Raw genomic sequence first — 24927 nt, forward strand, 5'->3', positions numbered from 1 at the left:
ATCTTTCACAACTTCCTGGGAATGTGTGAGAATGACAGTAAAAGAACGGTTATATCTTTTTTAATTTTTTTTTTAATTTATAGAAAATTTGAGTATGTTGGAAAATTAGCATAGTGTGCTGACCAATTGGAGGACTGCAAACAGCCTAGTAACTTAAGAGCCAAATGGAATTCTATCTACATTAAATAAGAAGAACAATATAGACACAATGCAAACAAAACAGTGAAGAAAAAATTTTGGCCTCTCTATTAACCATGGCTTTACTACCATAAAAAATATGTCTTCCAGTGTGCTGCTAACTCCAGACCTCCCACCATATTTTGTAAGTTAGCACACATAGACAAATGATTGTCTGAGGGGAAAGTGTTCAAACAAAATATGGCACCCTCATATGCCAGTCTATATACATACAGGTATCAAAGTCTGTTGTCTGATTCAGTTTTGTTAATCATATCTTCATAATCATGAATGATAGCCAAGACACTCGCGTATCCTTTCTCCACAATCTTAATACTTTCTCTGATATTGAGTTCATCTGGTCCACCTTAGATCAACTCAAAAAGATACCTTCCTTGAGACTGCCCGTCATCTCTCAGATGGCTCCTGTAACGTCTAGAAAGAAACAAAAACAACATATTATGTAGTAACGAGAAAATTATATGTATCATATTGTGTTATTGTATAAAATTATGTATTTTTTTTATTATTTATTTTTGAGAATATCTGCGTCGGCGAGTAATGAAACCGCCACAGACGATAAATGTCGAACAAAGATTAAAATAAGTAACTAGTATGTAATACGTGACGAATAGCAATTTCTTTGTCTTCTTCATCTGGGAGTCGAGAGAGTAAGATATCCTGTGTCGTAGTAGCGAACGCTAGTGTAGCATTCTTTTGTCGAGACTAAGAGATGTACGCCATTACGTGTGAATTCATAAAGGTGTGTAACAATTGAAATATTTAAATGTTTTAATAGAGTTATGTAAATGAAAACTTGCATTATTAATTGTTAAAGCTTCCTTGCCTATTATCCCATCCTGTTGAGACATTTTTCAGTTATATAAATATTATCTGTGGTGCTGAGCTGCGTGGCGAACGAAAGAGCCGCTGCCGCGGCGTATTCAAACGACTTCCAATATAGTCTATCATACCGCAAGGAAGTGGTAAAGTAACAGTAAAATAATATTATTTCTTTTAGCTTCCAGACTTGCAGTGCAGATCAGCAGATTTTATGATGTGTTGCAGGTTGACGCGGGCTGCTGATAGTATATAACTCACAGTACAAATAAGTAAATGTACTGTCAAAATCTAATAGGAATCTTGCTGTGCTCCGTTCTGGTCTGGCAAACTATATAGTGAAAACGTATTTTTTTTAATAGTCTCATGTTCTTGTGCTAGTCGTGGTATTGAATGGTGTTTTACCGAGAAACAAAATCCACTGCAAAATTTTGTTGTTGAATGATCATACGAACTGTAACATCAGTGTTCATAACCAAGTAATTTCAGTTTTCAATAACTATAAAGTAGGGAAGATATGTTGATTTTTAGAATGAGTTACAGTCACGAAAAAACGTTCCTTTAATTGTAGGCCAGATACAGAACAATAAGATCTCAATATATATATTTTGCTTTGTTAAAAGGTAATGATGATAAAGAAATTCAAAGCACGGCATTATTAACAGATATTTCGCGGCTCTTTTCGTATATGCGATATTAAAAAACGCGAAACTCTATAAAAACATTGACCTACCAGTCATCAACAATATCACCACTCTGGTAGCTGTAGATCCTCCCACTTCAAAAACCTGTACATTCTTACAAGCCAGAGGTAGCAGTGATGAATCATTTCTTGCTTAATGTGCCATAAACTTATCAAGCTCTTTGCGTATAGGTGCCTCCTCATAGCAGATCGCCAGTGCTATATCAATCTATATGCTTATGAATATAATAGAGGGAAACATTCCACATGGGAAAAATTATCTAAAAATAAAGATGCTGTAACTTACCAAAAGAAAGCATGTCTGCTTGTGTCTGTATATGTGCTGATGGATATGTTTGTGTGTGCGAGTGTATACCTGTCCCTTTTTCCACCTAAGGTAAGTCTTTCTGCTCCCGGGATTGGAATGACTGCTTACCCTCTCCCTTAAAACCCACATCCTTCCGTCTTTCCCTCTCCTTCCCTCTTTCCTGATGAAGGAACTGTGGGTTGCGAAAGCTTGAAATTTGTGTGTGTGTGTGTTTTTTATTGTCTCCTATCAACATACCAATGCTTTCGTTACAGCATCTTTACTTTTAGATAATCTATATGCTTAATATTACAATCACACAAACTAAGTAGCTATACAGAAGCACACCCTTAATACCTCATAGGCTGCAAGTTCTTTGGCTGCCTTTCATCAGGCCCACTGATTAAGATGCCTACATTTTTTGAAATGATATTTCACTACTCACACCTGTGAAATACGGCTTTTCCCACTACTATTCCCAACTCATTTCCAGATGGTTTATAACCACATGGCAGAAAAAGGTGTCCCTTGGGCCCATCAAATATGTTGTATTTCATTCATGTAGCTACATTATTCACAACTACTCCACAACTTTTAATGTGAACATGACCACTAACCAGCTGTCTACACATATGAATGACTTCTACCAAGCTGCAACTGAACCATTGTTGGCCACATAAGGCCAAGCTGTGTTGTTGAGCACGTGATTGACTCCAACAGTGGCTTCAAAACCTGTTCCATTAAAGCAGTGAGAAAGAGTATAATGTTACATTAAAATTGCCTCTTTTCTTGTATAAACAGCAGGAGTCTGAAACAGATTATACCAAACTCCAGTTTTTCAACTTTTTTATTGTTTTCGAATGAAGACGTTTTTAAAAATGACTTAGTTCCACAGATTCTGAAAATTACTTTATAAATTCCATATCTTAGTTTTTTTCATACTTCTTGGATATACATCTGTAATAAATGAAAACGTAGAGCTTAGTTGCACCCCCATCATTGAAAGAGACTGTAGACTCAGTCAGAACACTAAAAAGCAACAAAACATCAGGGAGAAGTGGAATAACAGTTGAACTACTTAAGAAGGGATGAGATAGAATTGCAAAATAAGTACACAAACTTGTGACCATCATTTGGAATGATGAAAGAATGGCATCTGAGTGGAAAGAAGTGGTCGTAGCAACAATCCATAAAAAGGGTGATACATATATAAATAAAGAAGAATGGAGAAATAATAGATGCATCTCATTAATTTGTACAGCCTACAAAGTGTTCCCAAGATTCACCAGAAAAGATTGGAATCTCATTTAAAACAGATAGTAGAGGAGAAGCAAGCAGGATTCCACTGATCTGATATGTGCATTGAAAGAAGTTGCATCATAATGTTGAGAAGACAACAAAACAATGGCAATATTGTTTATTGATTTTAACAAAACCTACAATAATATAAACAGAGAAAAGTTGTAGGAGAAAATGCAGAAGTCTGGAATACCAAAGAGGGTTGCAAGTCTTACAAAAGTTGCACTGGAAGGCTCAAAAGGCATATTGGAAATTGGTGGAGAACATTCGGTGGCTTTCGACATAAAATCAGGAGTGAGGCAAGGAGGTGGAATATCACTGAGGGAAAAGTTCGGGTTGGTTACACCAAACAACACCCATTTAGCAGTAGTTCGTTTATTCACCTAAACACATGCAAGGCTCACAATGAACTGAACATGGCGGAACAGCCTAAAGACAATGCTCAGAGTCCAAAAATGATGCTCAGAGTCCAAAGATGAACGGATATCGATGCTGGTGTCGACCTCATCGCTGCCACATCACCATTCTTGTTGAATGTAATAATACAGGAAGCACTGAATGCAACAAGTGAAGCAAAGGAGGGAAATAGCATAGGAAAAGAAAATGAAAATACTGGCCTTCGGGGGTGATGGAGCATTAATCGCTGAAAATCTAGATGACCTGAAAATACTCACTAAAAAGCTGTTTCAAAAACTAAGGAAGTTGGATTAGAGGTAAATGATGAGAAAACATCATTTGTGAGGGTAGAAAGAAATTATAAGATAAATAGATGGGATACCATAGAGATTGATAATGATGTGTCTGAAGAAACAAGAGAGTTTAGATATCTGGGGGTCGGAGTAAAAAACAGAAATGATGAGGAACAAGAAATGGAAGCAAGGATAAAACAGGCATCCAGAACATCATATTCACTCAACAAACTACTGTCATCAAAAATTTTATCAAGAGGAACCAAAATAAGGATAAATAAAATCATAATCAGACCAGTATTATTATCTGGGGCAGAAATATGGAGAATAGATAGGGATACAGAGAGAAAGATGAAGATTTCCAAAAATAAAATCCTGCAGAAGATATTTGGACCAATTTATGAAGGAGGAGAATGGCAAAGAAGAAAAAAATAGAAAATAGTGGGCTCAGGATGATGTCTAATGAACCAGATATTTTTGTGGAAGTCAAGACAAGGAGGCTAATGTGGGCTGGGCATGTCTATGGAAGAGAGCAGGAATTAAGACTGAGAGAAGTGTTGTAGAAGAGACCTGGAGGGTGACAAACCTTAGATAGGCCAAAAATAAGATGGAGAGACCATGTGGCCAATGATCTTCAGATACTTAGAGCAAGGGAAGAGGATGCCAAGGATAGAATCCTGTGGAGAAGTGTGCTTGATGAGGCTGAACACTGACTGTGGTTTGTGGGGCCAGGAGAGGAAGAGTAGATAATAATACATGAAAATGTTCTCTAAAGGTACAGAATCAATGTATAATAAGTACTGTATATAAACATCAATACATAGCTGATAGAATAAATAAAATTGTCTTTTTGTGTGAGAACACTGAGCCAAACCCACAAAAGTTGTCTGTGAGTAAAAATTATCTTGGCATGTTAATATGATTCATACCTCACTTTACCTGTCTTCATTCTGTACACAGGGGTCACCTATGGTATTCTGGTTACAATAGGTTACACAAGTCAATAAAATGTAAGGACTGTTCCTAAGTACATTGTTTTGTGTACATTATCAATCAGTTGCTCTATGTGACATGTTCAGTGGCTTCACATCATTGCTTCAGATATTATTTTATTATTTTATTATGTGGCTGTTATATGAGAGGGGAACCAAAGCAAAGCATCATGGCTTCTGTGAAAAATGATTGTTTTCAGTACCTGGCTGATATCCTCACAAATGCAGGAGTCGAGGAATTGGGGAAATGTAAACTAGGATTTTTTTTTCACCCATATTTGTGCCATCCCCATCTAATATCAAATTCTCAGCAGGCACCAATTCAAACAATAATAGAAGTGATGACATGTACCAACTGTAGAATATTGATGACAAAAGTATCAGTGTCATTTAAGGTAACTTAGCTGTTCTGAACTCAATGCTTGGCCTGAATACCGCATTACTTTGCTAGACATCTACGTCTACATTGTCTACATCTGTACTCTGAAAATCACTGAAGTGCATGGCAAAGAGTACTTTCATTTATTAGGACTTTTTCCTGTTCCATTTATCTATGGAATGCAGGAAAACTGATTGCTTTAACATCTCCGTGCAGACTGTGCTTAGTGTAATCATGTTGTCAAGATCCATATGGCAGTGATACATAGGATGTTGTTTATATCCATAGGTTCATCACTGAAAGTTGATTGCAGAAATTTTCTAAGTAGGCTTTCACAGGTTAGATTGCATCTATCTTCAAGAGTTTCCCAGCTCACTTCTTTCAACATCTTTGTGACACTCTTCAATTGGTCAAATGGACTCATGATCATTCATGCATTTTATGATTAAATATTCCTTTTGGTCATACTTATTATGAGTCCCCACACATTTTAGAAATACTATATTGCAGTGCCTGTTTTTTCAGAAGTATGATGTATGCACGTCCGAAGGAACCGGCACTGTGGCAACTACAGCAATTATGAAATAAATTAAATGTATTCATAGTTGTAAATATGGACAACCATCAGCTATATAACTGAATGATAACAACAAAAATTTGTGCTGGACTGGGACTTGAATCCGGTTTTCCTGCATATTGTGCCTTACCATCAGGCTATCCGAGCACGGCTCAAGGCTAGCTGTGTTTGTACAACCTGCATTCATACATTCTTTATGTATATCCTATACAGGGTAGGTATTTTAATTTAAAGTCACTTTCCCAGTGTCAGGGCATGAGTATGATACTGCTTGCATGTCCAAAAGAACATTGCATCATACCTCTGAAAAACACTGGTCCAGATACCAAAATTCATCTACTTACTTTTAGTGTCTAATTTCCTAATCTAATTCCATCAGCATCACATAACTGAATTTGACTGCATTCCATTACCTTTGTTTTTCAATGTTTGCTTGCCAATTGGTTGATAAGGGCCTGTATTCACAAACAGCAGCAATTTGTGTCAGTTTAAAACCTACTCTAAGTCTCCGTCACTCAGGGTCTTTTTATGACTACTGTTTTTATGGCATGTTACACGATTGCGAGTGATACACCATTCATTGTTGATACATTGGCCAGTCTGCATTGACACACCAACAGATCGAGCAACTTCATTCACAGTGTGGTCACATCCAAACATGTTAGCCCTTGTTTGCCATTCTGTCACATCTCCTTGTCAACCCATTTTACTATTCTGATTCCATATCACTGACTGGCACATACACACCTCTTCACAGCCATGAATTACATCGTTGGTGGATCATCAGCAGACTACCTATTATCATTTCTACACCATTGACAGACTTCCAAAGTGGCTAGTATGCTCTTTGATGGAGACTAATATTTTGTCTGGTAAGTTCATTAATGATATCAAAAGGAAAATTGACCTGAGACTACTATAAAATTATGGAACAGAATTATGGACCATACTTATCTTCAGGAGATAAAATTCTCGGTACTGCTCATAGCCATACATTAAATTGTAAGCCACTAGCCAGACATTTGGAATTATTATTTTATTCTTCAAGAACAAATTAATAATCCTGAAAGCTAGGAATTTTCCTGTATTCTTAGAGATGTCTGACAACAACAGTAAGAATTTCACCTCTGGAAGGCAAGTGGCACCCTCCAATTAATTGTGTGTCATAATTTTATAAAATATATTAAACATGTCTGACTTTTTTATAATGGAAACTCCAGGTAGCAACATCATCACTGTGGGAAAAGATAGATTGCTTCTTACCATAAAGAAGACATGTCAGGTTGCAGACAGGCACAATTAAAAGACATTTATATAATGCTTTTGGCAGCATCGTTCATCAGCAGAAGAGAAATACACACTGTGGTGTGCTTGCTTGTGTGTATGAATGGTGTGTGTTTCTGTTTTGCCAATGAAGGCTGTGGCCGAAAGCTTTATGTAAGTGTCTTTTAATTGTGCCTACTTAACATGTCTTCTTCATGATAAATAGCAGTCTATATTTTCCTACTGTGTTAACTTATTTTATAGCCATACTCAAAACATTTGACACAAAATGAAGATTATTATCATTTTTTAAATGTTTCCTCTTACAGGTTTGTCTGACCTATCACCACCAGCAATTAGCCTGAAACAGTTGTATTCAGAGTCATTACCATATGAGCCCATCTTGTTGATAACTTCCCCTGGAGCAGACCCTTCTGAAGAACTGCGTGAACTTGCCAGTGCAACTGTAGGAGAAGGAAAATACAAAGAAGTATGCCACTATATAGGCCTATTTCAGTTGGAAAATTTATTCAGTTTGTCATTCTGTTCTGTTGCTTATTTTTTTAGATAATATTATATTGAAAGTTACCGAAAATAATTTTTTAATGTAGTGTCTTATATTACTGTTTCTGAACAGTAATTACAATTTTCTGTGCTGGTTAATTTCACTACCTTCTCCAGATGGTGCTGTGTGCAAATGAACTGAATGTGGCTCTGGAGGCTCTTCAGATTGCTGCTGATCAGGGTAACTGGCTGTGCCTCAAGAACCTTCATCTGGCAACAGCCTGTCTACCTGATCTTGAGAAATATCTTAGAACAGTAAAGGGACATGAAAACTTTAGGTTATGGCTTTCAACAGAACAACACTTAAACTTTTCATCTGTCCTTGCCCAGTCCTGCCTAAAGATGACGTATGAGGTACGCAAAATTATAAATATGTCTACTTGTGTCTGTATATGTGTGGATGGATATGTGTGTGTGTGTGCGAGTGTATACCCGTCCTTTTTTCCCCCTAAGGTAAGTCTTTCTGCTCCCGGGATTGGAATGACTCCTTACCCTCTCCCTTAAAACCCACATCCTTTCGTCTTTCCCTCTCCTTCCCTCTTTCCTGATGAGGCAACAATTTGTTGCGAAAGCTTGAATTTTGTGTGTATGTTTGTGTTTGTTTGTGTGTCTATCGACCTGCCAGCGCTTTTGTTTTGTAATTCACATCATCTTTGTTTTTAGATATAAATTATAAATTTTGAATTACAAAAGTATTTGCTAAGTCATAAAGCTTGGGTTATTGTGGTAAAACAGGCAAAAGTAAATGTGAGTAAAAAGACATGTGGCAAAAAATAATTAATCTAATTCCTTAATATTTGACTATCTTTATAGATTATATTTACATCAGTGCGATAAGAGTTCCTATATCTCAGGGAGTCATGAAAGTGTCAGGATACATTAGTTAATGTGGATTAGATGGGTAGGTACTGTGAGCTTCATAAAAGGGCAGAGATTTTTGTTTGGATTGTTTTTAAAGGCTTCTCTGATTGTTGAGGATGAGGGCTTGTGGCACAGTCATTAAAGCTGTATCCATGTTGGAAACCTGAAAAATTATCTGATATCCTTTTTTTTTAAAAAAAAATAAGAATAATGACGATACATTCACTGGACTTTGGAAAATGTCTGGAGAATGCATTTGAAGTGGGGTAAAAAATTTTATAATTACATATAATAATTTGATAGCAGTAGAAACTGCTCATCAGATTAATTTGTTATAGGCATCGAGATTCCAAAATGAATTTTCATTCTGCCGTAGGGTATGCACTCATTTGAAACTTCCTGGTGGAATAAAACTGTATGTCAGACTGGCGCTCAAACACGAGACCTTTACCTTTTTTGGGAAAATGCTCTATTGGCTAAGCTATCCAAGCATGACTCATGACCCACCTTCACAGCTTTACTTCTACCAGTATCTCTTCTGCTACTTTCCAAACTTCACAGAAATTCTCCTGCACACTTTGCATTACTAGTACTCCTGGGAAAAAGGGTATTGAAGAGAAATACCTTAGTCATATACTAAAGGATTGTTATCAGAATGAGTTTTCACTATGCGGTGGAGAAATCACTCATTTAAAACTTCCTGGCAGACTAAAACTGTGTACCAAACCAGGACTCAAATGTGCAACCTGGAAAGTAAAGCTTCAAAGGCAGATCATGAGTCATATGTGGCTAGTTCTGTCAGTATAGCATGCTTGCCAGCTAAAGAAAACATCTAGGCATTAAGAAGGCACTTCAGGTGTATTTAATCTTTTTATTATCAAATTACAACCAGCTATGTGACAATGAGAACCATAATCTCAGGTGAGAGCATGGTTTTCAGTGCCATGAAACTGCTAGTGGTCTGATGATAAAAATATTAAATATATCTGAAATGGCTTCTTAACTCCTAATGAGATGATTAGTCACAGCTGTGGTTGCCCTGTCTAACAGGTCTTCTCTAAAGGAAAAGATCCATTGTTCAAATCTTGGTCTGCCACACAGTTTTAATCCGAGTGACACACACTTCCCTCCAGAGTGGAAATTCTTTCTGGAAACAATCCGTTGTGCTCTGTCTAACCAATTTCTCTGCAATATCCGTTCTTTGAGGAGTGCTAGTCCGCAAGGTATGCAGGAAAACTTCTGTGGAGCATGGAAGATAGGAGAAGAGGTATTGTAGAATGCAACATTCTTACCGTTGTTCAGGCCTTATATGGAGGTGGACTATGTAGGCTGCAAATTTTTGTGCTCCATTACTTATCTCTATTAACTGTTTGGTTCTACCACTTTGCGCTATCTTGAGGCAGTAGACTCTGCTCTCAAAGATGGCAAGTCCATCCCAGCTGGAAATCTCAAACACTGGCCACTACAAAATAAATTCAAGTACTGCTTCTTTATTGTGCATGTATTTTACCTCAAGACACACACACACTTACACACACTGCATTATATATGTACAGGGTGATTATAATTAAAGTTAAACTATAAAATCGCTGTAGAAATAACACCACTGGTCAGAATGACGTCAAATTGCAACGGAATATTATCGGAGAAGGGGGAAAATGTATAGCCGGTGAGCCGGTGGGCGGGGGGGGGGGGGGGGGGGGGGGGTTACAATATGTAGCACTGTAAGCATCATAATTTAATAGCGACTGACTACATATGACAAATGAATCATACAACAATGCCTAAGGTGTACATTTGATGTTAAACAAACTGTACTAGTCAGTGTGCATGGGTGTACAGGTGTGGTACTGTTAGTTACATGCCAAAAATCAGTTTTTAATTGTCCTGAGGCCAAAAAGCACATAAAAAGCATCACTCACATTGGCTTTCAATTGTTCTGGGGGCAAAAACTACACAAAAAGCATCAACCACATTGGTTTTTAATTGTCCTGATGCCAAAAACCCCATAAAAAGCATCAATCACATTGGTTTTTAAGTATCCCGAGGCCAAAAACTGCATAAAAAGCATCAAATTGGAGTATTAATTTCCATGTGACTGGTGGAAAAGATGTTCAATATGCTGTCCACTGTTTTCTGCAACAAGTTGAAATCGAAAAACAGCATGATCCACAACTGATCGAAGCATTTCTGGGGTCATGTTCAGAATGTGTTGCACAATGTGTGCCTTCAATGCAGCTAAGTTTGCAATCGGAACAGTGAACACAACATCTGAGATAGCCCCACCGCCAGAAGTCACATTGATTAAGCTCAGGTGAGCGGGACAGCCAGGCTGTTGGGAAATGGTGGCTGATAATTCTAGCATTTCTGAAATGGTGCTTCAGCAGCTGCTTAACTGGATTTGGAATGTGCAGAGGTGTGCTATATTGCATAAAAATGATCCCATCCACACATCCATGCTGTTGGAGATCTGGAATGATGTGGTTGTGCAAAAGACACTCATAGTGCTTACCAGTGATGGCACAGATAACAGGACCGGAAGTACCTGTCTCTTCGAAAAAATATGATAAATGATGCTGTGCACCACACCGTGTCTTTTTCAGGATGAAGTGGTACTGCTTGATTTGCATGTGGATTTTTCGTTGCCCATATTCGACAATTATGTCAGATGGAAGTGAGCTTTGTCCGTCCACAAAATCTTCCACGGCCAATATTGTCCACTTCCATGTGAGCAAGAAATTCTTTTGCTGGCAGGTCAACAGGAAGCAACTCATGCACATGGGTAATTTTGAATGGGTAGCAAAGAAGGATGTTTTGCAGGTTTTTATACACAGCGCTCACGGGTATGTCCAATGCTTGGGCAATTCTCCATGCACTACACATTTGCACACCACCACTGATTTCCTCCTGCATTGCTGTGGCCATTTCTTCCACTGACGTTGAATCAATTCGTTTACTCCCTCTACCAGTTTACACACCAAAAGAACTGGTCTTTTTGAATTTGCAAATCTCTTTCTCCAGACCCATGGCAGTCATCGGATCAAAGCCTTTTTTCAAACCCATCAGTGTCCGGAACTTCTGCAGAGTGATGTGTGCACTGTCATCATTCTTGTAGTACAGCTTTACAAGCAGGGTGTGATCCTGCATTGAGACAGTCATGGTGAATGTCGCAGATGTGAAAGGAGGAAAAGCTGTGTGCCCGGCGTGTTTTATACCAACTTCAGTGGGTCGTGGGCATGACAGGTGTTTTCATTTACATATTCTAACACATACAACACCATCTATTGATCAATTTTCACGCTATTTTTTTTCTTCTGCCGTATGTTTCCCCCTTCTCTGATAATATTATGTTGCAATTTGACGTCATTCTGACCAGTGGTGTTATTTCTACAGTGGTTTGAAAGTTCATCTTTAATTATAATCACCCTGTATATATAAAGGTAAACCATTGAGGGCAAGTCATTAGATAGCTCAGCTGCTAGAGCAAAAACCCGCGAAACGCGAAAGTCGCTGCTTCGAGTCCTTTTCTGGTACACAGTTTTAATTTGCCATGAAGCTTCAGAAAGTGCAATTGTTTCAGTCAATATTCTTGATATGTTCTGTAATCATGATTGAGGATTGTAGAATGTTACAGAAAACTACACTGCATTTTATAACAAAATTTTCAGTTTCTTCTAGATAACATCCTCTAAACAATGTACCTTTTTAGGCTGTAAATATAAGATTCTTCTGTATACAGTTTTCTTATCAAATCTGTTACTTTTGCTGAGTTCCCAATTTCACTGGAGTGGGCCACACTGGATCTACTGCTGTGCTTCAGTAAGTGCAGTGATAAGACAAACTGGTTAATACTCCTTTTGGTGCACAGGGTTTTTTTCATTGGACGTATTAATTATTAACGCTTTTGAGGTCTCCCAGGTTTCAAGAATGTTTACAGTCTTCATGCCCAAGTTAACAAAGGAGTCAGGAGCACTACAGCCTGTGACGTGATCTGTGGCAGAACTGCTGGGTTACCAGCATCTGGGCCATGGGCGTTTTTGTTCTTATGTTTAGCTAACACTAGCACAACCTCCACTTGTACAAACTGTACTATACGATCTCTTCCGCATATTATTTGCCTAGTATACTAGTATACTTTGCCTAGTATACTAGTGTGCATTCCTATAAAGGGAGAGGACTTTCTGCTGTATAAACTCTGTAGTATATCTGCATCCTTTAGTTAAAGCTCTATCATTTTGCCTTAATGTGGATAGCACAATACATGTTTTTGTGTGTTCGGGCACTGTTCTGATCTACTATCTTTGTTTGTAACTTAGTAAGCTACCAGTTTCATTGGTCATTGTGCGCAATAAATTATTGTGGAATGAGACAGATTACAGAATGTTAACATATGTGTGTTATTCTATTTAACTGTGTTACTGTGTGTTTATATACTGTGTAAGTGTAAAGAAGGAATAATGACTTTTTTTGGTGGAGAATAGGTGAGGGAGGGGGACCATAGATGAGTAGGCATACATGCATAGTACTCTGATGGAGAGTGATCAGAGGAAGGAGGTGATAGGCAAGAAGTGAAATGAAATTTATTTTATATAGTACCTGGTTTCCAAATTTATCTGGTCATTGAGCAACTGTTTATTTTGTATTAATGTCTTGCATTCATGGAAATAAACAAGGAACTGTGGTGTACAAAATTGTGACACATTAAACATAAAAAAATGCATAGTTCTGCAAAGCAAAGTAAAATTAGACCACAGTTGTCAGCATCTAATGGAGAAAGAAACCAAAAACATGCCAGTAGATGGTATTTCCTGATGTAGTACTTAATTGTCTTTCTTGACACTAGGGTAGCACCTTTTGATATGAGTAAAAATTGCTTTTGTCAATAGTTGCACTTTTATTTTGTTACTGGGTGCAAGTTTTGATACAAAGTCCCATTAAGACCATCATTTAATCAAAAAAATTGTTGTAGAAAGTTAAAATAATTCATTAAGAAACATTTACAGTATATATTTTTGCTTTGCAATAGCAGATGTACGGTATAAAATGAGGGTTGAAACAGCCCCTTACCTCTGGCATGCAGCAGTCAAACTCGCATGCCCAAATAGGTGTGTCTTGTACTAGAACTACAGGCCAGTGTTATGCTTTAAGTTGTTGCATATTTGCAGCGAGATGTAACAAGAGTGCCCCCCCCCCCCCCCCCCCCCCCCACCTGTGCGTACAGAGTTTTTTCCTTTTTGCAAACAGTTCTAATGTAAAGAGATATCCAAAAAATAAAACTAGCAAAAAAATGAAATGTACAAAGATAAATATAATCAAACAAGGAATAAAGCAGTTCCTACTGTAATAAAACATTAAAAACAGAATAATACATTTTGGTCACTATGCTTCCACTGTCATGGAACATCCAGAATAACATCTTTCATTTCTTCCTGACGAGCTCATGAAAGGTGTTATTTATATAGTTAGTACGTGGAGAATTTCCCATGGTGAGTGTGCTGGATTGACAGGATTGATATACAGATTTGGAGCAAAATGGGCAAGTACAGGACGCTACCAATGTGGGGCAGTGAGTTAGCATCTCCAGCTGCTGTGAAGGGGTCACCTGCTTTGCTGCAGTAGCTAGGTAGTGTCTTGGAAATCAAGGGGCAGATGGGCAAGCAAAAATATCAATGCCCAATAAACAGTTGAGGAGATATAATGTGAATTGTCACTGTGTTCCAAGATTTTATTGGAAGATGTTGCTCTGATTTGTGAATTAATAAGACATGTTTACCCCATGTTGTAATTGTTGTGTGAGCAAAAAAAAAAAAAAAATACAGAAGATACAGGATAGAATAATGACAATGTTACGAAAAAGGTAGATTGCTATTCAGCATATAGTGAAGATGTTGAGTCACAGACAGACACAGTAAAAAGACTGCTAAACAAATAAGCTTTTGGCTAAAAGACCTTCTTTTTGAGTAGACAACACACACACACACACACACACACACACACACACACACACACACAACAGGGTATACACTCGCACATACACACATTTTCCCCCTAAGGTAAGTCTTTCCGCTCCCAGGATTGGGATGACTCCTTACCCTCTCCCTTAAAACCCACATCCTTTCGTCTTTCCCTCTCCTTCCCTCTTTCCTTATGAGGCAACAGTTTGTTGCGAAAGCTTGAATTTTGTGTGTATGTTTGTGTTTGTTTGTGTGTCTTTCGACCTGCCAGCGCTTTCGTTTGGTAAGTCACATCATCTTTGTTTTTTGATAAGTCTATTATGATATACATGTCATTATGTAGTATAATCATTCTAGTATTACATTCCTAAATATTATATGTATGGATGGAAGGTGAGTTTTACTTTTGTAGAAAATTTATATATTTGTGTAATGGGTTTATACAACAACGAAAACACTCAATTTTTGACAAAATAATTTAATTGGATAGATACAAAATCTACTCACCAGATGGCACCAGAACACACACATAAAAGAAGGTTGTAATTAGGCAAGCTTTTGGAGCCAGTGGCTTCTTTTTCAGGCAGAAGGGTTGAAGGGGAGGGAAGAGGGGTGAAAGTAAAGGATTGGAGAAGTCTAGGAAAAGGGGTAGGTTTTGGGAAAGTCACGCAGAACTGCTGGTCAGGGATGAGAAGAAAAGACTGTGGTTGGGGACTGCATCAGACAAGATTTGAAAACCTGGGAGCTTAAAGGTGGAAGACATGGTAGGTAATATGCAAGACAGAGATTACTGCTTAAACATCATGCATGAGTTAATAAAAGTGAAAAACTAATCGGATTTTATGCAACAGAGGTGGGAGGGGAGGCGGTGAAAAATAGATGGGTAAGACAATGAAAGATGTAGAAAACTAAAACGGAGTGAAGAAAAGAGTAGTTACTGGGAAGAAATGCTGAGATGGAAGAAATTAATCTAAATTAAGGCCAGCTGGGTGGTGAGAACCAAGGACATGTCGTAGTGCTAGTTACCACCTGCAGAGTTCCGAGAAACTGGTGTCTGGGGAGAAGAATCCAGATGGCATGTGTGGTGAAACAAGCACTAATTTTGTAGAGCATTCTCTGCAACAGAATATTATGTGTTGCCAGTATACACCCTCTGCCTATTCTGATTCATTCTAATTGATAATTTGGTGGTAGTCATCCCAATGTAAAAGGCCAAACAGTGTTTACGTAACAGCAGAGTGTTTACATAACAGTTAGTATATGACATGTCATTTCACAGGTGACTCTCCCTTTGATAGTATATGTTTTGCCAATTACAGGGCTGCTAGAGGGTGGGGGGGGGGGGGTGGGGGTGGGGGGGGTGCATAGGGCAAGTGTTGCAGCAGGGATGGTCACAGGGGTAGGAGCAATAGTGTAGGGAATTGGGTGCAGAAGGAGCATAGGGCCTCACAAGAATATTGCGGAGATTGGGAGGGTGACAAAAAGCTATTCTAGGAGTGGTGGGCAAGATTTCAGACAAATGGATCTCATTTCAGGTCATGATTTTAGGAAGTCATGGCCGTGTCAAAGTAGCTGATTAATACAGTCCATACCAGAATAATACTGAGTCACCAGTGGTGTGCTCTGAAGTTGTTTTTTGGAGGAATGAGCAGTACCAGGATTGGATGTGATGGCCCAGGAAATCTACTTTTGAACGAGGCTGGTGAGGTAGTTACATGCAGCGAGGGCTGAGGTGAGAATGGTGGTGTATTATTGTAAAGAGTCTGCATCCAACAGAATACATTTGCAGTGAATGCCAAGACTGTATGTGAGGGAACATTTGACATGGAGAGGATGGCAATTGTCAAAATGTAAATACTGTTGTTTATTGGTAGGCTTAATGTGGATGGAAGTGTGTAGCTGACATTTCCTCAGTCAGTGGCCACCTGATTCTGAACCTATGACATTCTTCTTACTCACCTTAATCAATTTTATACCTACCAACAACTATGACACTTTTAAGGGGCAGACTTACAAACAGATCAGGGGTATGACCTTGGGCATCAGGATGGTTCCTTCCTAATTGTCATGGGTTAGAGGGGGCTTTCCTGGGATCCATTAGTCTTCAGCCCCTAGTTTGGTTTAGATGCATTGATGACATCTTTTCCATATGGACTCATGGTGAGACTGACCTCTTAAATTTCCTGGAATCTCTGAATTCCTTCTCCCAATAAAATTTCCCATGGTTCCATCCTGAATTCTGCCAATTCCTTCTTATGTAAGCCTCTTGTCAGTCTTTGTTGTCATCTGTCTTGTTCAAATTATCATGTTTTCTGCCTTGTATCCTAATCCGTTCATTTATTTATCTGTATCACCAAGATTATTCAACACTTTTCCCTTCCATCTTTTCTACTACTGATTTCCATGCATGTAGACAGTTCCATTTTTATTTGCGTACAACAGTTCCATTGTTATTTACAAATTTTCATATAGCAATTTATGGTTCATTACACTGCATGACCTTCTCCCGATCATCTTTCACTGATTTATTTGCAAATTTGACAGCTATTTTCTTTCCCACCATCCACTTATCTCACTTATCTCATTTATATGTAATTCTTTCACATTTTTGTGCATTTGTTTTTTTTTAACTTCTCTGATTGACTTTAACTGCCATCTCTTACATCACTTTAATTGCCAAGGTAAGTAGTTTTCATTTTCTCATATGACTTTCACTACCTGTTTACCCTGTTTTCATAAATTTTGTCTGCTTTCATGAGTTTCGCAATCAGTTTTTTTTTTCCTTTTTTCTTTTCCAATCATTTTTTTCATATCATATAGAACACCCAATCATTATTAACCATTGCCTGTTCTCATGATTTTTGTACGAATTTTTCTGGTTTTTCCAAATTGTTTCCTTGGTTCTCTTCCATTTTTATAACTTTTCCACCCTCTGCTTATTTATTTATTTCTCATCTCCCATGATTTCTAACTCTCCAAACTGTCCTCTCTTGCCATGATGACCCTCATCTCATATTACACCTGTTCTTATGGAAAACATGCGTTTGCACTGTCGAAACTGAAGTCCCACATTCTGTTTCTTGAAACCTACTTGTCCATTGCAGTTAGTCCAGAAGGTCTAATATTGAAAGTTCCTATTTCTGTATGTAATCCTACCCTACACTAGACTCTTTTACAATTTCAGATACAGCAATCTCTTGTTCTTACTCAGATAGTCTGTAACCTATATGACTCATCAGCCAATTTCTACTCCACCAGACTTCTCTCCTACAAAATCCTGCAGCTATCTGCCCCTCATGTTTCCTTGGATGGTATCATCCACTAAGCCAACTTCAAACTGCAACAACATGCCAGACTTCACCTCAAAAAGCTTCTCCTAAACTACCTGAACAGTGGTGTTTCCCTTCCTGTCCCTCTGCAGCTCCCTAAACAGCCACTCCACCAACCACCACTCCCCTCCTATGAACCAAGCTTGACCAACCATCTTAACATCCCACAGCCTTCACCACTGCCTCTCAGACCAAGAATAACCCATAATAACAAGAACCAGTCACAACAGTACAGTGTTCTTAACCTCTCATCTAAAGCACTCTCACCTCATGAATTATCTGTATTGTCTAAGGGTCTCACTTTCAGCTCTAAACCTCAATTTGATCATGCTGCTTTAGTGGAGGACCTACTCTCCTGCACATGTAATATTAATTGGAAACATCACTTTGCATCCGAGTCCCAAAACCTTTCTAACAGCAAACCTGACATTGAACCCTGCCTTGAACAAGTCAGACCACAATCCCAACTTGACCCATCACCACTACTTAAAAATCATCCCTTCCAAGCCTTCCAAGAATTCCTCAGATCCCGTGTTGCTTCATAACCCTTCCTCAGGTACCTACAACATGACCATAACCTGTCTACTGCAGAACTCCAGGCTCTACATTCCCTAAAAGCTGATGACTCCATCATTATCCTCCAAGCAGACAAAGGATCTACCACTGTAGCACTTGACCAAAAGGAGTATGATAATGAAGGTCTACACCAGCTGTCTGACACCTATACATACAGTGTCTGCCATCAAGATCCCATCCCTGTGATTTAAATTGACCTGCAGTCCTTCCTTAAAATGTCAGGCCCCTCACAAGGACTAACATTTCAATCTATTGAACTTCTCACCCCTCCCAAACCATGCACCTCCACCTTTTACCCTCTGCCTAAGATCCACAAACCCAAGCATCCTGGCCGTCCTATAGTTCCTGGCTTCAAAGCACCCACTGAACATGTATCTGCCTTAGTTGATCAACACCTGCAACCCATAATACAAAGACTTCCCTCCTATATCAAAGATACCAACGTCTGAAATCTGTGCCCATCCCACTTCCACCACACACCTTGCTTGTCACCATTAATACCACCTCCTTCTATACCAACATCCCCCACGTATGTGGTCTGTCTGCCGTTGAACAATTCCTCAGTTAGTGCCCACCTGATTCCAAACCTATGACATTCTTCCTACTCACCTTAATCAATTTTATACTTACCAACAACTGTTTCACCTTTGAGAGACAGACTTACAAACAAATCAGGGGTATGGCTATGGGAACCAGGATGGCTCCTTCCTATGCCAACCTTTTCATTGGTTGCTCAGAGGGGGCTTTCCTGTAATACATAAATCTTCAGCATCTGCTTTGGTTTAGATACGTTGATAACATTTGTACCATATTGACTCATGGTGAGACTGACCTGTTAAAATTCCTGGAATCTCTGAATACCTTCACCCAGTTAAATTTCACATGGTCTTATTCTGAATCCCATGCCGCTTTCCTTGGTGTTGATCTTGTCCTCACTGAAGGCCAACTACACACTTCTGTTAAACGTACCAACAAACAACAGTACTTAAATTTTGACAGTGGCCATGCTTTTCATGTCAAACATTCCCTCCCATGCAGCCTTGGCATTCAAGACAAATGTATTTTTTTAAGATGCAGACTCTTTACAGCAATACACCACCATTCTCATCTCACCCTTAACTGCACGTAATTACCTCACCAGCTTAGTTCAAAAGCAGATTTCCTGGGCCATCATATCCAATCTTGGTGGTGCTGGTCCCTCCAAGATTTTTTTTAAATTTTTTTATAACCGATAATAATACATAAATATTCATCTTATTGACACAGAGATATTGATGAAATGATTAAGGCAGATTTTGACAATGTGCTGTTGATAAAATGATTACTGACTGTAGACTAACTTCTACTGACACGGATGTAACACAGATTACAATGATGTTCTCGAAGTGAGTAACTCCTACAGGCTCAAAGAACTTTAGCAAAGATATTTACAGTGGTGTTGACTGTTGTATAGATGCTAACTATAAGACTTTGACACAAAGATGTTGATTGAATGATCGGTAGGTGCAGGCTGATGGACCTACTGTCCCATGGTTATATATGTAGATGACAGTATGAATGTCTAGTGAAATCAATAAATACACTTTAGTTCATAATAATATAACCCCCCCCACATGAACCATGGACCTTGCCGTTGGTGGGGAGGCTTGCGTGCCTCAGCGATACAGATAGACGTACCATAGGTGCAACCACAACAGAGGGGTATCTGTTGAGAGGCCAGACAAACGTGTGGTTCCTGAAGAGGGGCAGCAGCCTTTTCAGTAGTTGCAAGGGCAACAGTCTGGATGATTGACTGATCTGGCCTTGTAACAATAACCAAAACGGCCTTGCTGTGCTGGTACTGCGGACGGCTGAAAGCAAGGGAAAACTACAGCCGTAATTTTTCCCGAGGGCATGCAGCTTTACTGTATGATTAAATGATGATGGCGTCCTCTTGGGTAAAATATTCTGGAGGTAAAATAGTCCCCCATTTGGATCTCCCGGCGGGGACTACTCAAGAGGACGTTGTTATCAGGAGAAAGAAAACTGGCGTTCTACGGATCGGAGCGTGGAATGTCAGATCCCTTAATCAGACAGGTAGGTTAGAAAATTTAAAAAGGGAAATGGATAGGTTGAAGTTAGATATAGTGGGAATTAGTGAAGTTCGGTGGCAGGAGGAACAAGACTTCTGGTCAGGTGACCACAGGGTTATAAACACAAAATCAAATAGGGGGAATGCAGGAGTAGGTTTAATAATGAATAGGAAAATAGGAATGCGGGTAAGCTACTACAAACAGCATAGTGAACGCATTATTGTGGCCAAGATAGATACAAAGCCCACACCTACTACAGTAGTACAAGTTTATATGCCAACTAGCTCTGCAGATGACGAAGAAATTGAAGAAATGTATGATGAAATAAAAGAAATTATTCAGATAGTGAAGGGAGACGAAAATTTAATAGTCATGGGTGACTGGAATTCGAGTGTAGGAAAAGGGAGAGAAGGAACATAGTCAGTGAATATGGATTGGGGCTAAGAAATGAAAGAGGAAGCCGCAAGAACCCTGGAGATACTAAAAGGTATCAGATAGATTATATAATGGTAAGACAGAGATTTAGGAACAAGGTTTTAAATTGTAAGACATTTCCAGGGGGAGATGTGGACTCTGACCACAATCTATTGGTTATGACCTGTAGATTAAAACTGAAGAAACTGCAAAAAGGTGATGGGACCTGGATAAACTGAAAGAACCAGAGGTTGTACAGAGTTTCAGGGAGAGCATAAGGGAACAATTGACAGGAATGGGGGAAAGAAATACAGTAGAAGAAGAATGGGTAGCTTTGAGGGATGAAGTAGTGAAGGCAGCAGAGGATCAAGTAGGGAAAAAGATGAGGGCCAGTAGAAATCCTTGGGTAACAGAAGAAATATTGAATTTAATTGATGAAAGGAGAAAATATAAAAATGCAGTAAATGAAGCAGGCAAAAAGGAATACAAACGTCTCAAAAATGAGATCGACAGGAAGTGCAAAATGGCTAAGCAGGGATGGCTAGAGGATAAATGTAAGGATGTAGAGGCTTATCTCACTAGGGGTAAGATAGATACTGCCTACATAAAAATTAAAGAGACCTTTGGAGAAAAGAGAACCACTTGTATGAATATCAAGAGCTCAGATGGAAACCCAGTTCTAAGCAAAGAAGGGAAAGCAGAAAGGTGGAAGGAGTATATAGAGGGTCTATACAAGGGCGATGTACTTGAGGACAATATTATGAAAATGGACGAAGATGTAGATGAAGATGAAATGGGAGATATGATACTGCGTGAAGAGTTTGACAGAGCACTGAAATACCTGAGTCGAAACAAGGCCCCCGGAGTAGACAACATTCCATTGGAACTACTGACAGCCTTGGGAGAGCCAGTCCTGACAAAACTCTACCATCTGGTGAGCAAGATGTATGAAACAGGCGAAATACCGTCAGACTTCAAGAAGAATATAATAATTCCAATCCCAAAGAAAGCAGGTGTTGACAGATGTGAAAATTACCGAACTATCAGTTTAATAAGTCACAGCTGCAAAATACTAACATGAATTCTTTATAGACGAATGGAAAAACTAGTAGAAGCCAACCTCGGGGAAGATCAGTTTGGATTCCGTAGAAACACTGAAACACGTGAGGCAATACTGACCTTACAACTTACCTTAGAAGAAAGATTAAGGAAAGGCAAACCTACGTTTCTAGCATTTGTAGACTTAGAGAAAGCTTTTGACAATGTTGACTGGAATACTCTCTTTCAAATTCTAAAGGTGGCAGGGGTAAAATACAGGGAGCGAAAGGCTATTTACAATTTGTACAGAAACCAGATGGCAGTTATAAGAGTCGAGGGACATGAAAGGGAAGCAGTGGTTGGGAAGGGAGTAAAACAGGGTTGTAGCCTCTCCCCGATGTTGTTCAATCTGTATATTGAGCAAGCAGTAAAGGAAACAAAAGAAAAATTCGGAGTAGGTATTAAAATCATTGGAGAAGAAATAAAAACTTTGAGGATCGCCGATGACATTGTAATTCTGTCAGAGACAGAAAAGGACTTGGAAGAGCAGTTGAATGGAATGGACAGTGTCTTGAAAGGAGGATATAAGATGAACATCAACAAAAGCAAAATGAGGATAATGGAATGTAGTCGAATTAAGTCGGGTGATGTTGAGGGAATTAGATTAGGAAATGAGACACTTAAAGTAGTAAAGGAGTTTTGCTATTTGGGGAGCAAAATAACTGATGATGGTCGAAGTAGAGAGGATATAAAATGTAGACTGGCAATGACAAGGAAAGCGTTTCTGAAGAAGAGAAATTTGTTAACATCGAGTATAGATTTAAGTGTCAGGAAGTCATTTCTGAAAGTATTTGTATGGAGTGTAGCCATGTATGGAAGTGAAACATGGACGATAAATAGTTTGGACAAGAAGAGAATAGAAGCATTCGAAATGTGGTGCTACAGAAGAATGCTGAAGATTAGATGGGTAGATCACATAACTAATGAGGAAGTATTGAATAGGATTGGGGAGAAGAGAAGTTTGTGGCACAACTTGACCAGAAGACGGGATCGGTTGGTAGGACATGTTCTGAGGCATCAAGGGATCACCAATTTAGTATTGGAGGGCAGCGTGGAGGGTAAAAATCGTAGAGGGAGACCAAGAGATGAATACACTAAGCAGATTCAGAAGGATGTAGATTGCAGTAGGTACTGGGAGATGAAGAAGCTTGCACAGGATAGAGTAGCATGGAGAGCTGCATCAAACCAGTCTCAGGACTGAAGACCACAACAAGAACAATAATATAAAGCTCAGATTTAGTATTGATGTCATTCTAGTGAATCAAATAATGATTTGGTCCACCATATAGGAAGTAATTATAAAATTAACAAAGTTAATTTAACTGTTTGTTAACACTATGTACACATTTGCTGGGATTTATAAATAATTTTTTAAATATAAAGTTTTTGGGAAAAATAAAATGTTAACTAGAAACAGCAACTGAAGGGCTTTTGAATCAGGTACATTATTTTATATACAATTATATAGTTGCTCATTGGAAATCTCAACTCCACATGTTCTGTAGAGACTGAAATTGCTAATGACCCCTTTAAATAATATGTCTGTAGAAAAACTAATTATTACATTGCTAGAAATCTCATGGTTACTCCATAGACAAAACTATGAATGTTGGACCAACTAATAAAATATTCATTTGAAATAACAGTAAAAACAAAATTAAGGAGTAAAATTGTAGCAAGTGGAGCCACCCTCAACCTGTTACCTTTCAATGTACAGTATATACATATATTTTCATTTAAGATGTACCTATCCCAGCACAGCAGATTGGGAAAGTAATTCTTTAAGAAGCAACTGAGTGATAAATCACGGTGTAGCTAGGCAAAAGGCAATGTGTATAAGCAACTACAGAAATCTGTAGTGTTGATATTTTGATTGTTTGGTTATTAATATTCCAGTTAATTCTAGTTTGAGGTTCTTCCATGAAGAAAACACAATGATCTGTCAGGCAAACACAGTTATTAGTCATGAGCTGTAGGTCTTTCACCTCATTGATCATTTACCAGACAAGATGGTCAATATTGCTAAACTCAAGGGAGAGAGTGACAAAGATATGCATGCGAACAGTGTAGTGAGAAGCAGGTATTATGTAGTCATCAACTGAATAAGGTGCACTTTATGTCTTTATTCATCACTTCTGAACATTAAGCCTCTCGGGACTCCACAAGACACAGAACACTCTTGTGCACAATATGAACTAGGAATACAAGAGGATCTGTCATTGCTGCTACATGCATATATAGGCACAGGCCACCAGTAGATCACATGGTGGAGACCATGCCATGTTCACAATTCCTATTGGCAGCGTCTAATGACTGGCCCACACTAATACAATTGGCAGGTGATTTGAGTATACACGCATGGCAACCCACACTCAGTACACTCATGCTCATGTTTACTAGTAGCAGGATACAGCACATATCTCTCTCTCATGTGAAGTGGTGCCCAGTCAATGGAGGAGGGCGCCTGCAGCGCAAAGAGAGAGACATCCATTGGATACAGAGCAGTGGCAGCTGGTGCCAACAGAGGTGATAGGATGATGTGCCGGGCAGGCACCTAAGCATATGGTTGGAATGTGTAGGCACACCCAAGAGCAGTGGTCCCATGTGGTGCCCGACAAGAGCACGGGATAGGAGGGTGCTATCACCATCTCTGCATCATTATCAGTGGGCAGGTCCCTGGATGGAGGACACAATGCTGGACCCACCAGAGATGATGGCTGAGGCAATGATGACAAGGGGACCAGTGGAGGCAGCCTGACCGGAACAACAGGGTGCAGCAACAGACCTGAGGCCAGAGATGGACTGACACCGAATGCTGTGAAGTAGGCAGCCAGTGGGGCAGGGGCACCTCAAT

General features: G+C 39.0%; 1 protein-coding gene across 1 annotated transcript in view; it reads left to right on the plus strand.

Annotated features, from left to right (window-relative positions):
* The window catches only part of LOC124777773 (cytoplasmic dynein 2 heavy chain 1), an 829086-nt gene that overhangs the window by 733382 nt on the left and 70777 nt on the right, over positions 1–24927 (plus strand). Inside the window, exons 63-64 of the mRNA XM_047253283.1 lie at positions 7535–7695; positions 7887–8123. Of these exons, the coding sequence (XP_047109239.1) occupies positions 7535–7695; positions 7887–8123 (398 nt within the window). The remainder of the gene's footprint in view (positions 1–7534; positions 7696–7886; positions 8124–24927) is intronic.

The sequence above is a fragment of the Schistocerca piceifrons genome, chromosome 2, assembly GCF_021461385.2.
Source record: "Schistocerca piceifrons isolate TAMUIC-IGC-003096 chromosome 2, iqSchPice1.1, whole genome shotgun sequence".
NCBI classification, from domain to species: Eukaryota; Metazoa; Arthropoda; class Insecta; order Orthoptera; family Acrididae; genus Schistocerca; species Schistocerca piceifrons.